This window comes from Thermobia domestica, chromosome 14 (genome assembly GCF_964235325.1).
Source record: "Thermobia domestica chromosome 14, izTheDome1.hap1.1, whole genome shotgun sequence".
Classification (NCBI taxonomy): Eukaryota; Metazoa; Arthropoda; class Insecta; order Zygentoma; family Lepismatidae; genus Thermobia; species Thermobia domestica.
In genome coordinates, this window is record NC_137467.1 from 1,567,923 (window position 1) to 1,592,622 (window position 24,700).

Below are 24,700 nucleotides of genomic sequence, written 5' to 3' on the forward strand. Positions count from 1 at the left end.
AGTTCTACACCCAGAAATGTTAACTGGGAGAGGTCCAAAGTATTTGAGGGAGGTCTAATACGTCTACATAATATGGAACCTGTCTTATACTGCACCCGAAAAGACGATAAGTAATTCTTACTCACTGTCACTATATTTTTAGAAAAAATGATAGAACGATTATTTTTATAAGAAAAGAAGAGTACATGATGAGGCGTAAAATAAAATATTTAATCTACATCAATCGTTTCTCTCTTAAACAAGGATAGTTCGTTAAGAAAGTCTACAAATGTTTAGTCAAGTTTCGAAATTTTTGGGAGTTTCGAACCCGGTGGACCCCCCTCGTGCCTACGCTCCTGAGCATTGCTAACTAGTCCCAAATTCAATGTGGCGTTCCCCATCATACAGTTTTATGTGGAAATTATCAAGAGTATAAAATATACTTATTTTATAAAGGAAATATGTTTATACTAGAATACTATCCACAGAGGAAGGGGGAGCGATTCTACATACTGACTTATTAATATTTGATTCACAAATTACTGTAAAAGAAGCCTTAATTATCAATATAAGCTAAGAATTAACTTGTAAATGCGGGTTTATTTTCATTTGTTTTCTCCTCTACTAGATATTTTCTTTCTTATTTTGTAATTCTGCTATCATTTTTTTAATTGTCATGATATTGATTTGCTTCAGTATGGTCCCGTAATTTAAAAAATGAAAGCATAAAAACAAATTCCATTTGTTAATTGCTAGTGAAAGAAAATTCAGAAATCTTATTTAGCGCGAAAAACCTTCTCGTTCACTGGAAATCGTGCTGTGTTGCAGAAGCACTGCAACGACCAGTCCCTTTAACTTCTGAGATAGGGGAAAGGAGACTTAACATTTGCTCCAATTCCCGCGTTGAAGGAATCTGGTCACTGTATGCTCGCTGCAAGACAATATAAGTTAGAGACTCTGTGACGGGTTATTTTTCGCTTTTTAAAACGGATTAACGGAACGGACAGTTACAGAAATCAAAAATATGTTATTTAAAGTGTATATATGCAAGTATTAAAAAGTATTTTTTCTCTTCTTTACCACTATTGATAATATTTTTCTTTCTTGAAATACTTTGGTCGTTGCGCAACGCTGCAACACTAACATTAGCCGCCACTGCCTGCAAGTATTACTGGAGCTATGAGACCATTGACATTGCAATACCCTCTGAAGTACTATCATTTCGTTGTGTTACATTCAAACCGATATAAAGACATCAGAGAAAGTTACCTTTTACCTTTTGATTTGCTTTTAGCTTCCGCAGAGGTAGCTGTCTTATTATAAAATGGTTTTAACAAACACTTAAGAGTCATTGATATCAGATCCTGTTACTTCCTTTACCAAACGTTTAGCAGATTTTCGGGAAACGTTTAGCTCTTGTTATTATAAGTTCTGTAATTTCACGAATGTTGAATACCTGTAATGTCTTCCTAAATTTCTACTTCTAATTTTACTTCTAAATCTGTCTTCTCACAAAAATATAAATAAATAAAAAATTAAAACCTAAGAATCTTTGTGTTAGTTAAAAACAAGAGATATAGCTATGCGTAATGTGGGTGTTGGACATAAGCTCACTGACAGTCTCATATTACAGTGATTGACAAAAGTTCACCGATAGCAAGCATAAGCTTCCTTGAAGGACTTGTAATAAAATTCACCGAATATTGAAATTCAGGTGTTAGTTTCCTAAGCAGAAAATGGAGCTACTATCTTATATGACTTATCTATCAGGTATAAAAAAATAATAAGGACGTTGCGGAGTTGCGTTGTATTAAACGTGGGCAGACCTTGAGGAACTTGTAATAAAATGCCCTGGATATTAAAATCTAGCTTTTGACTACAATTACAAATAGGCCAAATAACTCGGTAGAAAGTAGAGCTACTAATGTCGTATAGCAGCTATCAGATATCAGAATAAAATAGGGATGTTGCAAGTTTAATGTGTGAAGCATGGGCGACAGTAAGTCTAATTTTGGCCCTGAAAATTTTCGAACCAAATTTTTCTTATAAGCCTGACAATTCATCAACTGCATTAAAATAATTTCATGATAAGGCATGAGTACTTACGTAAAAGAATTTTCTTCCTAACAGGATTGGTGATTTTTTTTTTTAATTTTACGAAATCATCATACTCAGATAGGCTTTGCTTCTTAATCCTGCCGTCGTGATTGCAGACAAACACTCAAACAAGTTTCTTTCGTATTTACTAACACTAAGCTCTTTTTTTTATTCATAAGTTGTTTTGATCTTAGTAAATAAGAAAGAAATTCATTTAATGAGTATTGGTCTGCAAGTGTGATGACAGCCTTAAGACTTGAAATGTGCAACACTGTTAATATTTTATTCTGATGTCTGATAACTCCTATATGACGTTAGTCATATAGCCTATTTTCTATTGAGGAACTAGGCCTACTAGTAATCAAAGCCCAGATTTAAATATCTGGAGCATTTTATTTCAAGTTCCTCAAAGTCCGCCCACGTTTAATACAATAAATCCTGAAACATCTTTATTATTTTATTTTTATATCTGACAACTGATATATAGCATTAATAGCTCTATTTTCTACTGAATTAGGCCTACTGCTAGTCAAAGTCTAGATTTTAATAGCTCTTTATACCCATCATATACCCGCGAGCCCAATTGAGGCAGGTGAGCGTGAGCCCGGGTGAGCGCAAGCCTATTGGAGAGAAGTAAGCGCGAGCCCGAGTGAATGCGAGCCCAGTTGGGAGAAATGATCGCGAGTTCAAGTGATCGCAAGTCCAGTTGAGACAAGTGAGCGCGAGCCCGGGTGAGTGCAAGCCCAGTGGACAGAAGTGAGCGCGAGCGCGAGTGAGTGCGAGCCCAGTTGGGAGAAATGATCGCGAGTTTAAGTGATCGCAAGTCCAGTTGAGACAAGTGAGCGCGAGCCCGGGTGAGTGCAAGCCCAGTGGACAGAAGTGAGCGCGAGCCCGAGTGAGTGCGAGCCCAGTTGGGAGAAGTGAGCGCGAGCGCGAGTGAGTGCGAGCCCAGTTGGGAGAAGTAATCGCGAGCGCGAGTGAGTGCGAGCCCAGTCGAGAGACATGAGCGCGAGCCCGAGTGAGTGCGAGCTCAGTCGAGAGAGATGAGTGCGAGCGCCAGTGATCGGGAGCCCAGTTGGGAGAAATGATCGCGAGTTCAAGTGATCGCAAGTCCAGTTGAGACAAGTGAGCGCGAACCCGGGTGAGTGCAAGCCCAGTGGACAGAAGTGAGCGCGAGCCCGAGTGAGTGCGAGCCCAGTTGGGAGAAGTGAGCGCGAGCGCGAGTGAGTGCGAGCCCAGTTGGGAGAAGTAATCGCGAGCGTGAGTGAGTGCGAGCTCAGTCGAGAGAGATGAGTGCGAGCCCGAGTGAATGCGAGCCCAGTTGGGAGAAATGATCGCGAGTTCAAGTGATCGCAAGTCCAGTTGAGACAAGTGAGTGTGAGCCCGGGTGAGTGCAAGCCCAGTGGACAGAAGTGAGCGCGAGCCCGAGTGAGTGCGAGCCCAGTTGGGAGAAGTGAGCGCGAGCGCTATTGATCGCGAGTCCAGTTGAGACTGGTGAGCGCGAGCGCGAGTGAGTGCGAGCCCAGTCCAGAGAGATGAGCGCGAGCCCGAGTGAGTGCGAGCCCAGTTGGGAGAAATGATCGCGAGTTTAAGTGATCGCAAGTCCAGTTGAGACAAGTGAGCGCGAGCCCGGGTAAGTGCAAGCCCAGTGGACAGAAGTGAGCGCGAGCCCGAGTGAGTGCGAGCCCAGTTGGGAGAAGTGAGCGCGAGCGCGAGTGAGTGCGAGCCCAGTTGGGAGAAGTAATCGCGAGCGCGAGTGAGTGCGAGCCCAGTCGAGAGACATGAGCGCGAGCCCGAGTGAGTGCGAGCTCAGTCGAGAGAGATGAGTGCGAGCGCCAGTGATCGCGAGCCCAGTTGGGAGAAGTGAGCGCGAGCGCGAGTGAGTGCGAGCCCAGTTGGGAGAAGTAATCGCGAGCCCGAGTGAGAGCGAGCTCAGTCGAGAGAGATGAGCGCGAGCGCCAGTGATCGCGAGCCCAGTTGGGAGAAGTGATCGCGAGCGCTAGTGATCGCAAGTCCAGTTGAGACTGGTGAGCGCGAGCGCGAGTGAGTGCGAGCCCAGTCCAGAGAGATGAGCGCGAGTCCGAGTGAGTGCGAGCCCAGTTGGGAGAAATGATCGCGAGTTTAAGTGATCGCAAGTCCAGTTGAGACAAGTGAGCGCGAGCCCGGGTGAGTGCAAGCCCAGTGGACAGAAGTGAGCGCGAGCCCGAGTGAGTGCGAGCCCAGTTGGGAGAAGTGAGCGCGAGCGCGAGTGAGTGCGAGCTCAATTGGGAGAAGTGAGCGCGAGCGCGAGTGAGTGCGAGCCCAGTCGAGAGACATGAGCGCGAGCCCAGTCGAGAGAGATGTGCGCGAGCGCGAGTGAGTGCGAGCTCAGTCGAGAGAGATGAGCGCGAGCGCCAGTGATCGCGAGCCCAGTTGGGAGAAGTGATCGCGAGCGCTAGTGATCGCGAGTCCAGTTGAGACTGGTGAGCGCGAGCGCGAGTGAGTGCGAGCCCAGTCCAGAGAGATGAGCGCGAGTCCGAGTGAGTGCGAGCCCAGTTGGAAGAAGTGATCGCGAGTTTAAGTGATCGCAAGTCCAGTTGAGACAAGTGAGCGCGAGCCCGGGTGAGTGCAAGCCCAGTGGACAGAAGTGAGCCCGAGCCCGAGTGAGTGCGAGCCCAGTTGGGAGAAGTGAGCGCGAGCGCGAGTGATCGCAAGTCCAGTTGAGACAAGTGAGCGCGAGCCCGGGTGAGTGCAAGCCCAGTGGACAGAAGTGAGCCCGAGCCCGAGTGAGTGCGAGCCCAGTTGGGAGAAGTGAGCGCGAGCGCGAGTGAGTGCGAGCCCAGTTGGGAGAAGTGATCGCGAGCGCTAGTGATCGCAAGTCCAGTTGAGACAAGTGAGCGCGAGCCCGGGTGAGTGCAAGCCCAGTGGACAGAAGTGAGCCCGAGCCCGAGTGAGTGCGAGCCCAGTTGGGAGAACTGAGCGCGAGCGCGAGTGAGTGCGAGCCCAGTTGGGAGAAGTGATCGCGAGCGCTAGTGATCGCAAGTCCAGTTGAGACAAGTGAGCGCGGGCCCGGGTGAGTGCAAGCCCAGTGGACAGAAGTGAGCCCGAGCCCGAGTGAGTGCGAGCCCAGTTGGGAGAAGTGAGCGCGAGCGCGAGTGAGTGCGAGCCCAGTTGGGAGAAGTAATCGCGAGCGCGAGTGAGTGCGAGCCCAGTCGAGAGACATGAGCGCGAGCCCGAGTGAGTGCGAGCGCCAGTGATCGCGAGCCCAGTTGGGAGAAGTGATCGCGAGCCCAGTTGGGAGAAGTGATCGCGAGCGCTAGTGATCGCGAGTCCAGTTGAGACTGGTGAGCGCGAGCGCGAGTGAGTGCGAGCCCAGTCCAGAGAGATGAGCGCGAGCCCGAGTGAGTGCGAGCTCAGTTGAGAGAAGTGAGCGCGAGCGCAAGTGAGTGCGAGCCCAGTCCAGAGAGATGAGCGCGAGCCCGAGTGAGTGCGAGCCCAGCTGAGACAGGTGAGCGCGAGCCCGAGCGAGCCCAGTGGAAAATGGCCACCTTTGGGTTGGTCTCACACAACTCTCGTTAGCTTATAGCCTGTGATGACTCACCGATTACACTTTTTACTCTAACATTTATTGTAGTGTATAGTAGTATGTCTGGTAGTACGAGAAATACCGTTTACTTGAGGAATTGTGTGTCCAATGTGGTCCTACATTTCTCTGTTTGGGGCCGAATGAGACTAACGTATCATCACATGAAAGTATCAATATTACATAGTATTAATAATACAGAATTATCTGAAAGTGATTACATTACTAGTTAGAGCACAGAAATCTGAAATGAAGAAAATAGATTTTGGCCGTGGAAGATATTTTTCTAGCGATATAGGTGGCTCTTAATCTGTTAATAGCTGGGTGGCTATTGCACAACATTCATTTTTAGTTTTACAAAAAATAATTTTTTCTTGGTTCCCTTGGAAAGAGGCATGATCACTTACAGTCAGTCTCTATAGTGAGATTTGACGATTTGTATATGCATCACTTTTGCACACCTATGTACGTTTTACTAATTAAATTGTTCAATGTACACAGAGCAAGTGACTACTATTGAAGTTCTGATAACTATTGAATTTGGTGTCGATTTGGGTTAAGTTCCAAAGTTGGTGGTCCGTTTTTAGCTAAATTTTGAAAATTTACCGGGAAGAAAAGGATAATTTGCTCGTTTGTATGCTTGATAATATGTGAAGAGAGCGGAAGTTCAGTTTATTTTTTTAATAAGCGATTATAAACATGTACTATTTGGCAAGCAGAGAAAAGTACTTCGTGCAAGATTACCGCATGATTGTATTTTTTAAATCTAAAGAGCATTTGTGTTCAGAACATAGCCGCAGATGTACACTCCAGCTGGTATCCTTAGGCAGAGATCACGAATTTCAATATATTTTATTTTAACAAAATGGCACCAAACGTCCCTAACCCTAAGATAACCCGACCCTACCCTACATTACTTATACCTACCTTACTCTATCCTACAATTCTGTATTATACCTTTCTAAAGCGGTCCTAAAAATTATGATTTTGAAATTTCCGTAGCTGTTTTGTTGAGAATCAGGCGGACTACCAACTTCGTAATAACTGTCATCGATTAATATTTAAGAAAAGTTGTTGTACTGAAGATATAATATTTAATACATGTTCTATCTACATAAGTACTTTGATGTTTATTTTTTCAGTGTAATGGTGCCACACTCAAACTTGGAAAGTTAGAGAACTGTGATGTAGATGACGAGGACATGAGAACACTTTCTATTGATATGGAATTCCTTCTCAATGAATGCGAGGGCAAGATCAAGGGATGCATTAAGGTTCTCAGAAGATTCGGAGATGGTCCCGTTACTGTAAGTTTAGAATTCGCAGAAATAACATCCAAGAAAAGGGTACAAATAATATTTTATTACGAACATTTAAAGACATTTTAATTGAGTTACTTTTCTCAAAATATTGAACTTGCTTTACAGTTTAAGTTTGAACGTAATTGAAATATTGAATATGTTTACCAGACTCATTGTGTGTACCATTTTGGACAAGCGAGTAGTATTTCGTCAGTTTTAGGTATATGTCTACTATTGTCAAGAGTATTATGTGACTATTAAAGAATCGTTGACGCTGTTAGAATGTGTTTTACAATTAAGAATTTGTGATTCATTGTTATGAGTAAGTGCGCGATTGTTGGGAATTATGTTTCACTGCTAGAACTATGGATGTTCTGTTACTAAAATCGACCCACCGTAAGACAAGGTGTCTATCGGTCACGAAAATCACGAAAAGGTCAGAAATCAGAGAACGGTCATGAAAGTCAAGAAAAAGTCATGAAATGTAGGTTTTGGGTCAGGAATTTTTATCTATACAAATATAAGGAAGTACTGGAAAATTTTATTCTATAAAATATCAAAATCCACCGCATAAAATATATATGGTGAGCTTTAGGCGGTACCAAATCGCAAGCAAAGCACGCTTCCATCGCATTAATGAAAATTCCGCCTCATTTGAACCCAAATTATCGCTTAAGATTGTCCTTTAGCTGGCATCATTGAGTAGTGGCGATGCAAATCGCATTACATCGCAGAAACCACCTACACTTCTAACCAGTTTATTCAATTGTGAGAAGACACCAACTTGCTCCAGGGAACAGCCTTTGAAAAAGACTAATATAGTTTTTGGTGTCGCGGATGCAGTGCCGACTGGGGAAAGGAATTACTGAACGAGATCACTTTTGTCTGAAGTAGCTTTCATTTAAAGATCTCGACCCGAAAGGCCCTCCGAAAAATGGACGTTAGTCTTTGGCTGCTAATCATTTCACATAATCGAAAGAATTTGGCTGTTGAAACGTCTAATAAACAAAGCCTACACAGACGCCAATAAGCAAGAAATGTAAAGCCAACGTTGACTTCGGAAATTCAGGAGTATGCACTAGGGTGTACCGAAGATAAGTCTTTTTTCGAAATGCTAAGGTGTGTCTTTATCTTCTTCCAAACAAGTCGTAAATGAGCCAATCGAAGGACAAATCATAACTTGTTCTCATTTTCACTCAAAAGGAACTGTTCACAATGTTTGAATATCGTCAGAGGTAACAGAGTTGCTGTGAACGTCCGGAGATCGCTAACACCAGACTGCAATGCTATTGAAATCTTTGAATTTTACGTTTCACGGTTATGCCTGCCAGACTAAAGGAGATAGTGATGAGAAATGAATGAAATAGTGGAATGAGAGTCTTTCAAAAAGCTTCAGCGAAGTTGACCCAACCTCTCTACTCCACGTATTTTCCAAGGGCCTTTTTAAGGCGCACACCCAACCTGTTAGAATTCCATTTTAGAGCTTTAAAAAGTGCAAGATCCCGTGACGAGTGCTTTGAAACAGGTACGTTTTCAAGGTTCCCAAGGATGAATTTGTGAGAGAAGAAGTGTATTAATGTTTAAGATTGTAAGTTTAATGGATGTTAAGTGCAAGGATTTTCTTAAAAAAAAAAAAAAAAAAACTATTATTTTAACGTGCAACTGATAACAATGAGGGAGTTACTTGTGTAAAAAAGATTGTTCTAGTATTTTATAACTGCATCGCAGACGTAATTATCAATGTGTAGTTGTGTACCTGTTACACGGAAAAAAAAGAAAGGTTACTAGTAAACAAGAAAAAGGTGGACAGTAACCAAGTTAGTTTGTCAATATATAGACAACAGAGTCGTGTGTCCCAGCAGCCAAGCCAAAAAGGTTAACGAGAGAAGGTGATCGTAACCTTGCGTTACAGGTTAACATTGCTAGGTTACAGTGTAATAACTCACAGGGGTACGCTAACCGATCACGTAGTTACCACTATCAATCATAGCCTGTAACCGGTAACCTTGTTAGTATGTTGGAATAACCTACTGCTCGGTTAACGAAACAGGGTACGACAACGTTCTAACCGTGTATTTTGGTTAGTATAACTTATTTAATAAATAACAGTAACAGATATTCACTCAGCCACGAGCGCATCAAAAAATACAATACTAAAATAAATAATAACTACCTAAATTTATTTTCATTGGTAGTATGTACTTTTTTTTTCGTCATCCCGTTTAAAGAGTAACGCCCTAACCTTATAAGCCACCAATAGCACAAATATTTACTAACTAACAGTGAGAATTTGTTTGGGTGATACTCTTCCCTATAAGCAAAGACGTAAAAGGATTTTGATATTTGTACCGTAAAGCAACGTAAAACGCATTATGTTTCCTGAACACATTACAAAATTATTGTTACGAGTGTGTGAATTATTTGACGACAATTACATAACTAGTAGTACTACCATCTAGTGTGGATATTTGTACTAGAAACATGTCACATAACATTTTATTCATTTAAATCTCAGAATATGCATAAACCTCCGTAAATAAACTTTCCTTCACATTTCTCTATTAATTTATGTAGAATCCATATTTTAATAACTGTTTTCCTATTCCTTCGGATGTATTCATAATTCTTAAAACTTTTCGTTCTTAAAATTGCAAATGGCGACCTTGCTGTTTGTACTTCTAGTAATGCAGTGTTACCAGTAAACAAGTTTCGGAGGGTTAAATTTGCCTTGTGTGAAAATCGGTTGATAACAACACAGTGTTTTAAATTAAATTAACCTTCTTGAATTGGTTACCTTCTTCTAACCTATTTTATAGGTTAATAGCAACCAAACACTGGATTGTTTCTACACATTTTCTAGTAACCTTTCTTGATTGATTACTGGCGACCTCGTAAAATTAACCTTTTTTGTCTCAGAAGGGTTGTTACAAATTATTAACTGGTTCTAGCAGCTAAATTGTCCATTAACCCGCACTAGGTTACCATTTATTTTTCTCAGTGTAGTACCAATAACTTAAAATGAAATTGTCATTGAAAATTCAGTGAAATGAAAGAAAAAGTGTGCAATACGATTTCTTAACGAAACAGAACTACAATTCGTATGATAGAAGATGTGTTTTGCTAAAAAGTGTCTTATCGGTGACCCGGTATCCAAACCGATCAGAGAGGAATGTTACGGTCTGAAATTCTTCTGATTAACGACAAGCGCCCATAAGAGAATTCAAGCTTCTAACGGGAATTTTCCAATTATTATTAGCATTAGGATTTAGATTTCTGAAAGGTTATTGTCATTTAGCCCGTCACATATGACGTCCCTCGACTAGCAGACGAAAAGGAAACGGCCTGGGACGTATAGGTTTGGTATCAGCCTGCTATTTGCCTGCTGTGAATGAGGAAAACCACATTCATAATGGCTGGGCGAAAAAGCTTTTTACACTTTTTAAACCGAGTGTCATCACCGGGAATCGAAGCCCGGACCGCTCGGGAAGTTTCTAATAATGCCTCATACATTCCTGATTATCTTTCCAAATGGTTTTCTTGTTTGCTCTGCATAGGAAACTTTAATGACAGTGAAGTTTTCAAGATAATAAATCTCGTCTTGCAGGTGTCAGATTTCTACATGGAAGGTCTACGAATGCTTGTGCCAATTTGCCAAAGAAAAAAGTTTATGGTAACTACCAACGAAATTTACCAAAGAAAAAAGTTTTTGGTAACTACGTAGAATAATCAAAATGTAAAATAATAAAATCATTTTTCGATTCTATTTTCTTTCTTGCGATAACTTTTTTTTTTTTTTTTTTTTTTTTTTTTTTTTTTTTTTTTTACATGCGCCATGTGCATGGAAGCATATCTCATATTGAGCAAATTTTATAACCAATGTTATTACTTTAGGGGTATAATAAAGTTAGTCATAGCGTTTGACTTGGTGAATTGTAAATGTGTGTTTCATTTCTGTTGTGTTACAGTGTGAGTTTGAAATGCGGGAGTATGTAGAAGACGGAGACTTTGAAGATGGAAAAACAAAGATTGAAGGAGTTCGAGAAAACGTCTGCGATGACATTGAAAGCGGTGGAGGAGAGGGTGACGCCAATATGCTAACTGACGCAATGGGCGGAGGAAACACAACCTGCCCTGAGGATCCGGTAAGAGTTAATTTTAATCAAGTGTGTTGTTATACAAAAGTATATACATTTGGAAAACAGTATGCAAAGTAAATTAGTGTTGACCATATTATGTGCTGCTTAAAACTGAAGGCGTGGAGGATACAGACGCCACAAGCGGCTTTGCGATTCACTACAAGTGCACATGGCACGTTACTTTACGTTTGTTGTAGGCTCTTTAAACTACTTACAGACGCCATCCTTCTTTCACAAACAGTGAATGGAACCAATGAAGTGAGATGAAATCTTTCAGTTAAACGTCCCACATTTATGCTATTTAAGCTAAGGGAGACGGTGATTAAAACAAATGAATGATGATGAAAGAATTGGTGGAATGAAAAAGTGGGAGGAAACGTGAGTACCACGACGAAATTCACGGAAACAATATTGTCCATCACAAACTTACTTCCCTAGGGATCTAACCACAGATCCCAAACACAAGAGGCAGGCTCTCTACCAGTCAGCCGCGGCGTCCCCAATCAACAAATGGACTCACAGTCAGTGTTTTAGATTCTCAGCCCAGGATAAAACTCCTTTCCAACGATAGAAAATATCCAATGTACAAAAAAATACATTTATATACTTTATCTACGTGTTATGTTAAAAATAACATGTTTCGTCTGCGCGACGGCATAATTTTAGTTTTCTGGATTAATCAATAATATAAATGACATAAAATAAGAAATAATTGACAGTATGAACTAATGATTATAAAGGACACTAACAACATTAACGTCATTTGAGATTTTGTCTGGGAATGAGAGATTGTCAAACAATCTGAGAGTTTTATGTTTGTTATTAATATATCAGTATACAAATTATTAAAAAGCATGTTTTATATAAAATCAATGGGCGGAAAATTACTCCCCAAACTTTCCTAATGACATCCTTGCCTAATAACCGTGTTTAGCTACTTCCTGTACTATTAACCAAATTATGCAGCGTGAATTGTGATTTTGTCAATTTTAATTGGAATTAACAGTTGCTTATTAATGTCCATTCTACGGGATAAAGTTAGAGCTCCTAGCGCATAATTCGGGCATTGGTGGCTGACAAATAAACATGGTTCTTAGTTAGTCTCGTAATACATGTGTATAGAAACAAACTGTCGTCAATACAACAACTTCTCAACACAAATGCTTTACAATGGACTAAAGATGAAGTAAAACACCAATGGTATCGTTCGTTGGCTCAATAGAATTGTACATGATGTTTGTTGGTGGAAAAACAACGTCTGTACTTCAGGACAAGCTTCACCAGGTAGCATCATCACCGTGTCGATGGCGCTACCTCCTCGTATTAAAGAATTGAAAGGTATAAAGAAGTGAAATCTTGAATTACCATAAATGTTTCCTTTGCTGTAGATTGCAATGAAAAGTTTTTAATCAGAGGTTTATTTGCCAAGGACCCCAGAAAGTAGACGTTGACCAATAGGCGTAATAGGAAGCAGCGGCGTCGGCTTTCCAAAATTTATGTGGGTGCATATCAGTGGCTGGACGTTTTAGCCTACATGTTTTCAGGGAAGCCTCGACATTTGATTGATTGATTTTTGGCTAAAATCTTTTATGAAAATTGTCATAAAAAGTTGTGCTGTGATAAAGTAAGGAACTATAAGGAGAACTTGGAGCAGCCCTAGCTCAGTCGGTAACACGGCAGGTTTAAGCGCAAGAGAAATGGGTTCATACCCGGTTCTAAACTAAAAATCTCGTGAGTGCACCGCACCCACAAGATTTTTTAAGTGGGTACCAGAGAACCCACGTAGTCGACGCGCATGATAGGAAGTGCTCTTCAACCCGTATCTAGAGGTAGTTATTTTATCTCTAAAGCCTCAGACAGTTGATCAAAAAGTTCAGCAAAGGTAATGGGGTCATTGGAGATTAAGAGAAACTAAGAAGAAAGAAGCGAGACAGAAGAGGATGCGCGGAGAGAGAGATGAGTGTGTTGACTGTGTGTTACAATCACAATATTGAGGACTGCTTTGTCTATCGCATGCTCGAGTGAATATACGATACTTCGCTTTATTGCATCACTTACACCACTGAATCTAAGTCTGGACGTCCTGTCCTTTGGTCAAAGTATGACCTGTCTGCAAGTAAAGAAATAACACACAATAGCACATATGTTGTTAATGCTTGCTAATAGAAAGATTGTACAAATAGTTCTCACTGCTTGCACTATCAGACGACGAGTCATTTCTAAATTCATAGTTTAGTAAACTGGGCTTTGCGACGTTGACAAAAATTCAAACATCAGAGTGGGAAAGACTCAATACCAAATGAAGAAACGAGACTTGTATTACTGAAATAATAAACTGATCTGTGCAGTGAAGTAGGTATAAGTATCACATTGAAGGCATGAGTACAATCGACATAATAATAACAAGAAATCGTCCTATCCTGAGCGTCAAACTAGCTCCTAATAATAAAAAGAAAGTCTAACTGAACTTCAATATGACTTGCCCTCCTGACGGTAATATACAATATATATCTGTATACAATATATTCAATCTGTACTGCGAATGCGCAGGTGAGTTGCCGAATAAAAGCTAGTGTTATGTGTAATGAAATCCTTGAATAACTGCATAAATATCGGTTGAAGTTTCCCGTAGTTGGTGAGTTAACTAAAAAGACAAATACATAAATTTGTTAAACAACATTACAACTGTTAGTCACGATTTTATCCTAAAGCAGACAGAGAGTTGGGTCTTGGGCCCAGCAACCAGTTTAATAGTAATACATACGGTATTTTCTGTTCTAGAATAGCTTTATAGATAGAGTGTAAATCCGTTGCACTTACTTGTTATAACACCTTTTAATTAATGTTCAAAAATTATAGGTAAATGCACAATTCATTTTTCTTTATCACACCACCACCACCATTAATAATAAAATAAACTGATTGCAGTACCCATTTATAAATTTTCTTGTATAGTACGTTTTTGAGGGTAATTCCGTTTTGGTGGGCCATGTTGAGCCATAGATATAATTTATATTGTGCCGCGAGTGTAAAAAGGTTGTACAATCAATTTCAATACAATGTCTCGTCTGACTGCCATCTCTGCTTACTTTCTAAAAATGTACAAAAACTTTGACATATTATGCGCGATACAGGGTGGTTTCCCATGAAACATTAAATCTGACTTTAAATAGACCCGTGACATATTATGCGCGATAGAGGGTGGTTTCCCATGAAACATTACATCTACCTTTCAATAGAAACATGACACATTATACGTGATAGAGGATGGTTTCCCATGAAACATTAAATCTGACTTTGAATAGACCCGTGACACCATTATCGGTGATAGAGGATGCTTCTCCATGAAACACTAAATCTGACTTTCAAAGCTTTTCGGGGAGGTCCAAACACAAGTTCAGCTTAAATTATATTAAAAATTGTAAAATTGCCCCTAAAATTAGACTAAATTTACAAAAAGTCCGGATTTGGGGAGGTCCGGACCCCCACCCCCACCCCGTGCGTACGTCCCTGGCTAGAATCAATTATCCATTTTTCTCTATTAAATTAAGAAAAAATAGTAATATGTTCCCTTAGCCAGTCTCTTTTTACCAAAGCGCTCTCTGATATCGGCCATTTTCGATGATTTTATACATTTCTTTAATTCCTCGTCCCCATGTTGCGTTTCTGAATTTAGATTTAAACGGGGGCCGCGGTGGCTCAGTGGTAGAGCGTTCACCTCTGGTGCCTGGGGTCCCGGGTTCGATCCCAGCCCCCGCCAAGTGAACTGTGTGGTGGAGAAACACCGTGTACGTGTGTTTTCTCGGGGTTCTCCCGTTTCCTCCCACTTTCTTCATTCCACCATTTTCATTCATTACTCTTCATCACCGTCTCCTTTAGCCTAACCGGCATATCCGTGGGACGTAAAACTCAAAGATTTCATTTCATTTAGATATAAATGACATCGGAATTGTCACTGTTCATCTCAGCGAAACGGGAAACTATGCATTCCACATTAACATTTCTCATTTTAGATCCTTTTCATATATATCTCCCGATCCCTCTCTCACATCCCCCAAGCTTCGGAGCTGAATTTAGATTTAAACAAGATCGAAAGTGTCAGTGTTCTTCTCAGCGACTCCGAAAACTATAGATTCGACACTAATACCGGTCATTTTCGATCATTTCTAAATATTTCCCCCCTTCTAAGTTGCATCCCCAAAATGTTATAATAAAAAGCATGCTAGGTCCAAACCTTAACTATGTTCGAAATTTGATCGAAATCTACAGGGTGGTTCAAGAGATGAAGAGTCACAAATATAGTTACTTTCTATTATATTGTATTGAGTTATTTCTTTATTCCGTTAATTCTTCGAGCTGATGTTCGATTTATATTTTATACAGGGTGGATCATTTCTCTTAATATACCAAAGTAAACTTGAAACCAATAGATACAAAATGCTGATACTTTGTATATTATAAACATCGACAGAGAGACACTGTTTGACATACTCTTCAATACCATAAAATTAACTGTTACCAAAACAACATACAGTTATATTATTCTAATTGCATTACGCCAGGTTATTAAACATTTCAAATTTACAGCTAAAACAAAAACTTGCAGTTTTACGTTTAATATGCAGGATTTCAAACTAAAATACTTAAGTGTCACAAACATCGTGATAACACTAGCTTTTGTAGGGTTTTACAAGAATTATTACGCAACTGACACGGACCTGGTAACGCACATTCAAAGAACATTAGTGTCGAATATTATGGTCATCATACGACATATTTAGAGCGGGTAGAAACACAGTTGAAAGCGAAATGAAAATTTGACTTTTTTCAAAGAAATTTATTTCGAGAAACTGTTAAAATAAATACCACATTTAATTATGTAGTTGTCTTAAATAGAACAAAATATCGTAATGCCCTTCACAGTAATTTCATATCTCAATCATTCTGCATGTCGTCGTTCAAGATGTGCAACCTCGTATATCCAATTTTTGCGATTTTGAGTTTTTGGCATGCACCTGATGAGAAGACGTTCTACCAAACCCTCATACATCACAAGACATTGATTGTTGAGGAACAATCGATTATAATGTTTGCTTGCATGTTGATTGTTTTCAACTTCATTTAATACCTCGTATGCCAGTGAGTTGAATGTATTATAGCCATATGTGCTGTGATGAGAGCAATTGTGTCAGTGTATGTTCAAAAGGATAAAATAACCTTTTAGAAGGTCTGGAATATTAATTTTGTGAGTAGATTTAGTGACCTTATTTCGGCTCCTGAAAACCTAACAAATTGAACATACGAGGTTAACATCTTCTGCGACGATAGGGTTGATTAAATTTGATATATTGCTTAAAATGACGAATTTGTACTATTTTTTTAAAAAAAAAACACGTTTCTATTTACTTTCCTTCTGTGACATTACAGTAACTTGAAATTACATAATTTTAAGCAGGATTGCCAACTTTACAATTTTTGTCATATCTCCAGAATAGGTTCAGACATAAAGATTCTGTAAACGGCATTAATATTTCACATCTATTAATGCAATTGGATGATGTACTTATCTAAGTAATTTTTGGTAATAAAGACTCTTGAAAACAGTCAAATTTTTACTTCTTTGTATTTTTTTGTATTCACTCACAATCTGTAATAATATGATTATAGTATGAGACAAAAACTATTTTGATTATGTATTGTCGCGTTCGTCCAATTTATGTTGTTACTGCTATAGAAGGTATCAAAATTTGAATACTATGATATTATATTGTTCTTAGTTTGCAATATTGACTATCAATCTCAGATTGTAGGTTTTCGTTTAACATGTAGAATAGAAGTAAATAATAACCTGATGTAAAGTCATTAAAATGTAACCTAATATTGGGTTGTCAACACTGTTAACCACGTGGTATTATAGTGTAAGGCAAGCAATATCCCTTAACGAAATTTACATTGTACGAAATTTTAGGGTTTTAGTCTATTAGTTTCAAAGTCACATAGACGTATCAAGATAAAAGTGCAAAGTGTGCATATACGTATATCTAAGGCTGTACTAGCCCTTTGCTAACAGGCCATTTCTTCCCCGGACCCTCTTATTTGCTTGGCCAGATGCTTCACACTTTTCATATCTCTAATATATATCTATTCTGAAGGGACTTCCAGGTATGGCTATGTTATTTTAAGAATTACAGTCCGAACACTTCTTTATTTCGTTGTACAATAAATACCAAAAAGCGCTGAATAATATTTTAAGATAATTATTGCCATCCGTCTCTCCTCTCTTTAGCTCTGAATTAAAAAAAATCCTCCCTAGTGGGACTTTACTTCACAAACTTTATGTCCTGTCCAAGTTTCAAGATTCTAGTTTGAGGTGGCTTCACCTCATTCCAAAAATACGATCAATAAGTGCATATGTGATTCCCTACAGAGCATAATTTTCAGACATTCTTGCAACACAATTCTCATATATGTTCTGAATTAAAGGTGAGTCCAAACTAGACTAAAGATAAGCCTTGACAGCAGTGAAAATGTAATGTTTTGGTTAAATTGATAATGTTAAGGACAACCATTTACATGGTTCTTTGTGTTCGGAGTAATGCATGCTACCATTTATTGTTTCACAGTATATTTCACGTTGTTTCACATTTACCACTGTGAAATGATGCAACGCATCACGCGTTATTCCGAAGACGAGGAACTGCCGGTCTCTAGCTTTTGGCTTCCCTACTACGCATAACATATCCACTGCTGTCAAGGTTTACCTTTTGCGTACTTAGAACCGACCGCCAGTTCAGATCATATCCATAAAATCTGCGAATTATGCCCTATAGGGAGTCCGTTACGCACTCATTGCACCTCACTGAACTATCCATTTTTAAATAGTATATGCGTTGAAAGCTGATAATGGCCGCCACTCCACGGTTGCTAATTTTTGAAATAAGACGTGTGGCAATTTAGTTTTTCATGCCTTTGAACAGTTCTATTTCTAAAACTATGAACCTCTGCAAATTGGCCAATGAACGTTTTTTCTTATTTTCATGTGACAAATCACCTTATGTAGTCTGTCAATATGATTCATAAAATATATTTATTATAGTACACTTATCTCCTTCTGTCCACACCTCTTGCCTCTCGCTGTCTCGGTTGGTAACCTTCCTCTGACCAATATGCGCACAGCCTGACAGTAAGTTCAAACACCTTCTAAAATGAAACATGAAGTATCCCTACTAGTGTTATGTTCTATGCTTAGTCCGTTAGGCTAAAGGAGATCAATTGAGAAATGTAAGTCACTTTTTGGTGATATAACAATATGGAAAGGAAACGGGAACCTGGGAAAACTCTCGAACACAGTATTTTCCATAACAAATCCCTTAGGTTATACATCGATTCAGAAAGGCCCCGCACTATGGAAGGATGTTCTGATATTAACCACTGCAACTTCAAGTACCTTACAATTAATTCACTCTACTTTTTTCTGAAACAAATACTACGATGACCATGAAGTCAAAATAAGTTGATACGGCTCGTACGCTAGTCTATGTCAGGACAAACTGATGGACTGATGGTGAAAATATATTTATCTACGGACAATGAAAATTATAATTTTGTTCAAATCTCAAATTTATCTTTGCACGATTATTAAACGAGTGCATCCCGTTTTATCCCCAATTTCGTCTCCTCATGACGTTGCCCGAAAGTGATTGGAATCGATAGTTTCCGATGCGTAGAACACGACTGTGAAGGAATCAGAGTGATCAGGTGCACCGTTCCTGAGAGATCCATTTCCAAAAGTGTGGGATGCCACTAGATGGCGCCAGAATTGAGTGAGCATCGACGTGGCACTTTAGTTTATGAAACTCAATCAACGACATCCTCATCATCGGAAGCAATTTCAATGCAAAGAGATGGTTGGACTTTCGATGACCGGACACAACAAACTTATAGTTGAGGCCGTAAGAGAAGTACCAAATAATGGCGACCATGTCTGGACAAGATCCTACTGTACGTGCTCCAAACTCGCAAGAACGAACTTGGTCAACGAGTTTAATACGATATAAGGTTATATATATGGCCACTATAACGTGATAGCTTCACACTTTATAGAAATACCCTCGAGGCGTTAAGAGGCTACCTCGCAGCTGCGCCTCGATACTGGCGCCATATTGTGACATCCCACGCTTTGGAACTCGATAACGTAGGAATGGTGCATCTGACCACTATGATTCCTTCAGAGTCGTGTTCTATGCATCAGCTTTACCGCTTGCGTGGGGAGATGGAATTTGGGATAAAGGCTAATGCTTTGTTTATCGTACTCTTTATTCTCTCCTCTAGTTACTCAAGAAGGAAAACTCTAGAATCATATTAAGAAACTTTACTTTAAAATTCGAGATAGATACTTTGAACGGTACGGAAAGGTACGAGTATGATTTCTATGCGCGTGTACATCAAAACGAACAGATGAACAGATGGGCAGAAGTCGAAAAATAACTTTTTCAGTATGTTCTTGTAATCAAACGTGGATATCTATTAAAATATCGAGTTTAATTCTTTCATGATCCCTATACTTTTCCTTTTCTATTGCTGATCGAAAGTGAATATGAACAATCATTTTCACAACCTTAAGTTTCTTTTTGCAACAAAAGATCCAATATATTTCAGAAGAACCAATTTTTTGTAAGCCTTCTATCTGGATAACTACCTCAATACTATCTGGAGAACTACATATAGTGTAGCCAAACACAAACTTTCAATCAGCTCGTTATGAAGTGCTTATTCCGTAAAACAAGAAAAAAAATGCAAAACCTCGATGTAGAGGACGTTCAAAAATTTTGTGACTCCTGATCCAAACACTAATTATTGGTCAAGATCGCAATCTTTTATGCATTTTTGATCATTCCTAAAATTCATGGCCATAATCACAATTTTTTGACCTATTGTTTTCTTCATTCCTAAAATTCTTGTTTGCCTTCTATGATACTACTATAGTCATCTCTAAATATTGTGTGCTTCAAGGTCTTATTTGCCCACTGATATTTAATTCAATTCTATAACTATTTTTGAACCTAATTTACAACTCAGATATACTTAGTCAGTAATCGAAAGCTTCTCATGTGACCTAGGCGCTAGATCTGAATACTAAAAGTCAGTATAATACAAAACTAATTCGATACTTTGGACTACATGCTTAGAGAATAAATTTTCGAGATTGCAGATACATATTTAAATTCACCATGGTGAGATGGCACGTGGAGCCCTAATTAGAACTTCAACATTCCAATTCAAACACCAAGAAAACGTTTAAAAATACACAAACGACGCCACTTCTTTCTACTCTACAAATATATATACTTCTGATACAGATGTAATGTAGCTCTAATGCCAACTATAATATTTTCACGAACAGAACAAAGGGCTATTTGAATGAGTACTTTCGAAAAGGTCATGAGTCAAGAAAGAAATGTTATGAAAAAAAGTTGAGTAATTTTTGAATATTCTGATGGACATGGAATGCTTAATTAGTGTTTTTGTCATTGTACGAAAGAAACAACTTGTATGTTCCAAATTAAGTAAATAAAAAGTTGGACTAAAGAGAACTTGCCATTTTCTGACTCATGACCTTTTCAACACAACTGATTCATTTATATCAGACCGTAAGTTGCAGATTAAGTACTATAAATAATACATTCAATCATACTACGAACGAGAAATAAACTCAGTATATTCACAACAAACAAACGTTATCCACATTTTCTTTTGTACCTTGAATATTCGATGAGCTTCGAAATATAAAGTAGCATTTTCGTGCTATATCTGGTCTGCACAGCATATTTTTATTTAAACAATGAATATACAACTTTTCACAAATCAAGACGAGACGATAATATTCTAATGGTATTTGTAATCTCGTTTTGATTCACGTCTTGAAAGCGGAACAACAATTGAAGCTCTTAGAGGATAAAGATGTTATGTTACATTTTTTGGAATGTTGAATTTTGGCGGTTCATGCATGTGTTATATGCTAGCCATGCTACATAACATATCATTTAGTGAGTCCTCGTCTGGGTGCAGATATTTACAAACGATGAAGGTGGTATGTTAACGGAATCCACCGCTTCGTTCCAATCATAATGACTTTCTTCATTCTAACATTTATTTTGATCCCATATTCTTCCCAGTTCTCCATCAAGTTTCGTAATGTCTCATTAATGATCTTTCCGAATTTCGCAACAAGCGTCATACCATCTGCAAACCGTATAACACCTAATTACTCTTCCTTTTACCGAAATGTTGTCCTCATTACGTAGGTTGTTTTTTCACTATTTTTTCTGGACAGATATTAATAATGTTGTTGAAAATCAACTTTCCTTTGAAAATCTCCAACCAATTACAGTCTCTTCTGTCATGTGCCCCTACTCTAATAGTTATTTCCTGATTCATATGTATAAGTTTCTTATAAAGTTTCGATCTTTTCATTCGAATACGCATAAAAAGAAATTTCCTTGATTATGAATACAACACATATCTCTCTTCCTTTTTCTGTATAATTTACTGCGATTATTTTTGACAAGTCAATTGCATTTATTGTGTCTTCACCTCTCCTAAACTCAAAATGTTTGATGAAATTAGATGAGGTTTCCATGTTGCCTACCAATCTATGGTTGAAGAGAGAAAGAAGAAATATTAGATAGTATTGCATTTTATCCGTATCAGTACAGAGAGAATGAGGAGGACCCATGAGAGTGTGAATACGTAAGAAGTCAAGTGGAGATTAGTGAGAATTTCACGCACTTGGTGACAAAATTGGACTGAGCATGCATCATGAATAAAGGTACAACTACGGGACCCGGTGAAAAATACTTCCAACTTGTTCTACTTTTTGATCAACGTATGGACTGGAGCGTGCCTTGTAAACTTTTTAGATTAAAAATCGTTTTGTAGTACTCTAAATCAATTGTTCCTACCTTACTTCTCTAGACATCTTTGTAAATCCTGCATAGTTCACGTCCAATGTCCTTCCCGTGACAAACACAAAATCTTAAATGTGCAGCCTCTGTGAAGTGTTAGAACCTGAAATTGTACATGATCATTTATTCATAATATCACATTTGGTTTAGCTTACACTACCCTGTGTTACTTTTTAAGCCTCCTCCAGGAGGTGCTTGTCAACGTTGGGAACAACAGCTGAAAGACACTTATTTAGCCAGCGGATTTCCATTATCTAATAATGCTTTAAGAAAATATTTGTTTTATAACCTACTAGAAAGAAAGCGGATCAGCGAAAACGAAAGATGAATAGCACAACGTGAATAGCACAGAAGGTTTATTTGCAATGACCTCTTCGAAGTAGCTAATCTTTAGAATATTCTATCGAAGTCTGTAAAGATGATACGGTTGATTCAAGTAGTAAATGCGGGAACCAATATCTTGAAGTTTACGATAAGATGTATTAAATTACGAATAGAAACAAAGAGTAATTTTTTAAAGTATGATGGTATTTTTATGATGGTATTGTTAAAATATGGTATAGTTTGATGTGGCAAAAGACTTTAAAAAAGAATTAATCGTGAAAAGGTGTATAAGTAAAATGAGGAAAACAATGGAAACGAAAAAGTAAATAGGCAGGGCGCATGTATTCTGATTTTCTTTGCAGTACATAAGTAACTATTTGTGTAAAGTTAGACTATTTGTATCTGCAAAGTAATTGGGGAAATAAACCACCTCTATGTATTCAGCACGCTGCTCTCTGTGTCTCCTTAATCCGGTTTTCACATACTCCAGTGGGTCAATGGATTCCATTCTTTTAGAGACTAACAGTAAGCATTTGAATAATATCAGCTTGTGTAGCAAGTGTTTACTTACACATTGTAAATCTCTAAAGATTTGATAGGCAGACGTCAAATAAATAAAAACGTTTTGAGTGCATTACGTACCAGAACAAGGAACTTGAGTTATAACTGTTAGCACTTGGTAGCAACCAGATTCTTAATACACTTATAACAGATGCAGTACATCTCTTATGATGACATATATACAGTCATGCTTACAATATACTGTATGTTATTTCTACTTCACCACTACTAATCTCTTTCCCTTTCATAAATGTATACCTTAGTGCTATTATGCCATGCATTAACAAGTCACTCTTCTTGTTAGAGGAGAACTAATTTTCCCGTAAAAATTTTGTACTGTTATGAGGCATGGCTTGTATTACTAAAATTTTATTAGGTTTAGCATATTTCATTATCCTTCAAAAGTACTACAATTTTAGCTGATGTCTTTTACCATTCTAATGTTAATCAAATTTAAACAAAGCAGTGATATCAGGACCATTATTTCGAGTAATTTTCTCCTGAGGTTGAGAAACACATTATTTCTAATGAATTGTATAGTAATATACTGAAAGAAAAGTATGAAACTCTTAGGTCAGTGGATAATTTTGTCCCCTCCCAAATGATAAATATCAGATATACGCTACTGCACAGTATACGTATTAGTCAATCACACGAACTTTATTCAATATAGAGCTAACCTTAAACTGAAGAGAGAACAAACTTTCTAGATCAATGGCTCAATAAGAAATCACTATTTTGTCTAAAAATGAAGTCTCTTCCGATATTACATACAAGGTAAGAATGGAAAGAAACATAGAGAGAAGACTTTTTATTAGAATTAAGTTATCACCTCGTACTATTTCCATGCAGTCGATTTTTCTCAATGTGAAATCTGGGTCGTCTCTGATGGTGAGGAGCATTAAATCCTATTCTTATAGGAAGTGGTATAACAATAGCTTGTAATGCGCCGCTATTAAAGTTGTCCCGCAGCGCATTACATAGAATTTTAGAAATGTGGTGATGGGACATTTGGCCCACATCTTGTGGTATTAAGATGGAAAATTAAAAAAAGAAACTTTTTCGAATCGAATTTAGGAAACAAACTATTGAAACGGGAAGATGGCCTGTTAATGAAATATAATGTAGAATACATTGTGTAATTTTCAACTGGTAATGTAGTTTAGAAATTAGAATACGTAAACGAGGGAAACCTCGGATCAAACGTAGAGAGCTATACCAACTGTAAATTGTATTTGTGTTTATATTTAGAACTTAGTAATCAGACGAAACCTAGAAATGTCAAATCACTTTCAGCTGTTGCAATTATGTTGTTATTTGCCTCCATACGATGTGCAGCTTTATAGAAATAGAATGATTGATAATTAATAATTTTCATTATGTTTATATATAGGGAATATATTACTGGTCTTGAAAACAACCTCTACAAAATTCGAAAATGAGATATAAATGAGTTTAATGATATGACGAAATATAATAATTGTGTATGATTACAAAGAGGATAATATGTAACGAATGCGTTGTAGGTATAATATATACTTGGGTTATATTTAGCAGAATATGTCAAGAAGCAAGTAGAAAGTTCAAAAGTTACAGGAGAAATGGATGATGCAAGTAGTTAGACCTAATATAATGTAACCAAATCTAAAATAATGTAACCTAAACTGATCTAAGCTAACCTGAACTAGCCTAAATAACCTAATATTAGTAGAAATAAGCGAAATTCTATCATTTTGTTTTTTGGAAAATTATGCTGGAACCACACAGTAAGATAAT

At 38.3% G+C, this 24,700-nt stretch overlaps 1 protein-coding gene across 1 annotated transcript in view; it reads left to right on the forward strand.

Moving 5' to 3' along the window:
* The window catches only part of LOC145670548 (uncharacterized), an 85,848-nt gene that overhangs the window by 60,303 nt on the left and 845 nt on the right, over nt 1-24,700 (forward strand). Inside the window, exons 2-3 of the mRNA XM_081739354.1 lie at nt 6,781-6,945; nt 10,905-11,081. Of these exons, the coding sequence (XP_081595480.1) occupies nt 6,781-6,945; nt 10,905-11,081 (342 nt within the window). The remainder of the gene's footprint in view (nt 1-6,780; nt 6,946-10,904; nt 11,082-24,700) is intronic.